The following is a 1,209-nucleotide window of genomic DNA, read 5'->3' on the forward strand; positions in this document are numbered from 1 at the left end:
TATATCAACTGTTCTCAGCAAAACTCAAACGAGAAGATCTGTCAGTTACGATGTGTGTGCTGTATGTGTCTTGTCAATGCATTGTACCTGACTGCAAACTAGTAGTGAGTGCGTGTGCCTTCTGAATGGCTCGATGGCCGAATAGATCTGTTCCACTGGGCACCGTATCGGTCAGTGCGGAGCAACTGATTGCTATATAACAGAGAACTGAATGCAATTAGCAGACCAAGGAATGCGATTGAACAGCCCATGCACCTTAATTATATCACATCACCCCTCAGATACATTGCGTACGATTGATTGTTGATAGTTGGTTGTTGTATGTATTCCGTTTGAGTGTACGTATGAGCTGCTTACCACGGCATGTCTTCTTGGACCACCACTCCTTGGTCACTCTGTACCACTGTCCCTTGGTCACACTGTGCGTATGCACCTTTAACTTATACACCTTCAACTTATACATCTTTAACTTATACACCTTTAACTTATCCACCTTTAGCTTATACACCTTTAACTTATACATCTTTACATATTTAACTTATACACCTTTTAATTAATACACCTTTTAACGTATACACCTTTTAACTTATACACCTTTTAAATTATACACCTTTTAACTTATACACCTTTAACTTATTCATCTTTAACGTATACACCCGTGTCGCGTGCAGTCTGGTAGCGAAGCAGAAGGAGCTACAGCACCGCATCATCGAGCTCAAAGAAATCAACGAGCGGAAACGAGAGAGATGCCATGTGACTCCCATTGTCGACAATCTCATCAAAGCCACGTCACCGCTGTACGGACAACTGGCCCAGGAATACAACAACCAGGACCGAATAGCGACGTATGTGTGGGCATAGGTGCATGTCTCTAGTACTTGGGTTATATTTCTTACTTGTGACAGTATGTAAATGCAACCCAGGACCATATTACAACGTATGTGTGAGGATGTGCGTATTTCTAATGTATTTGTCCGCTTGTGTAAATGTATATGTGATTGTATTGGCGCGTGTATAGATGGATGTCTTGTCTGCGTATGAGATCGTTTGTTCGATATATGCTATGTTCGTTCGCAGCCTTGCGTTGGGCGTGCGTGTGTTCTGGTAACTTCAGTACGTTGACATTTTATGTGTATGAGTATGTCAAGTATGTAGTTTATCTTCATCCACTGAGACACAATTCACACATCAGAGCTACGCTGTTTGTTG

The 1,209-nt window shown here is 41.9% G+C and overlaps 1 protein-coding gene across 1 annotated transcript; it reads left to right on the forward strand.

The window, feature by feature from the left end:
- Window positions 1-671: 671 nt before the first annotated feature.
- Window positions 672-861, forward strand: SARC_16658 (hypothetical protein; the record flags this gene model as incomplete). Its single annotated transcript, XM_014289242.1, has 1 exon — window positions 672-861. A coding segment is annotated over one exon (190 nt), but the record flags the coding sequence as incomplete, so codon positions are not given.
- Window positions 862-1,209: the final 348 nt, after the last annotated feature.

The sequence above is a fragment of the Sphaeroforma arctica genome, assembly GCF_001186125.1.
Source record: "Sphaeroforma arctica JP610 unplaced genomic scaffold supercont1.8591, whole genome shotgun sequence".
NCBI lineage: Eukaryota > Ichthyosporea > Ichthyophonida > Sphaeroforma > Sphaeroforma arctica.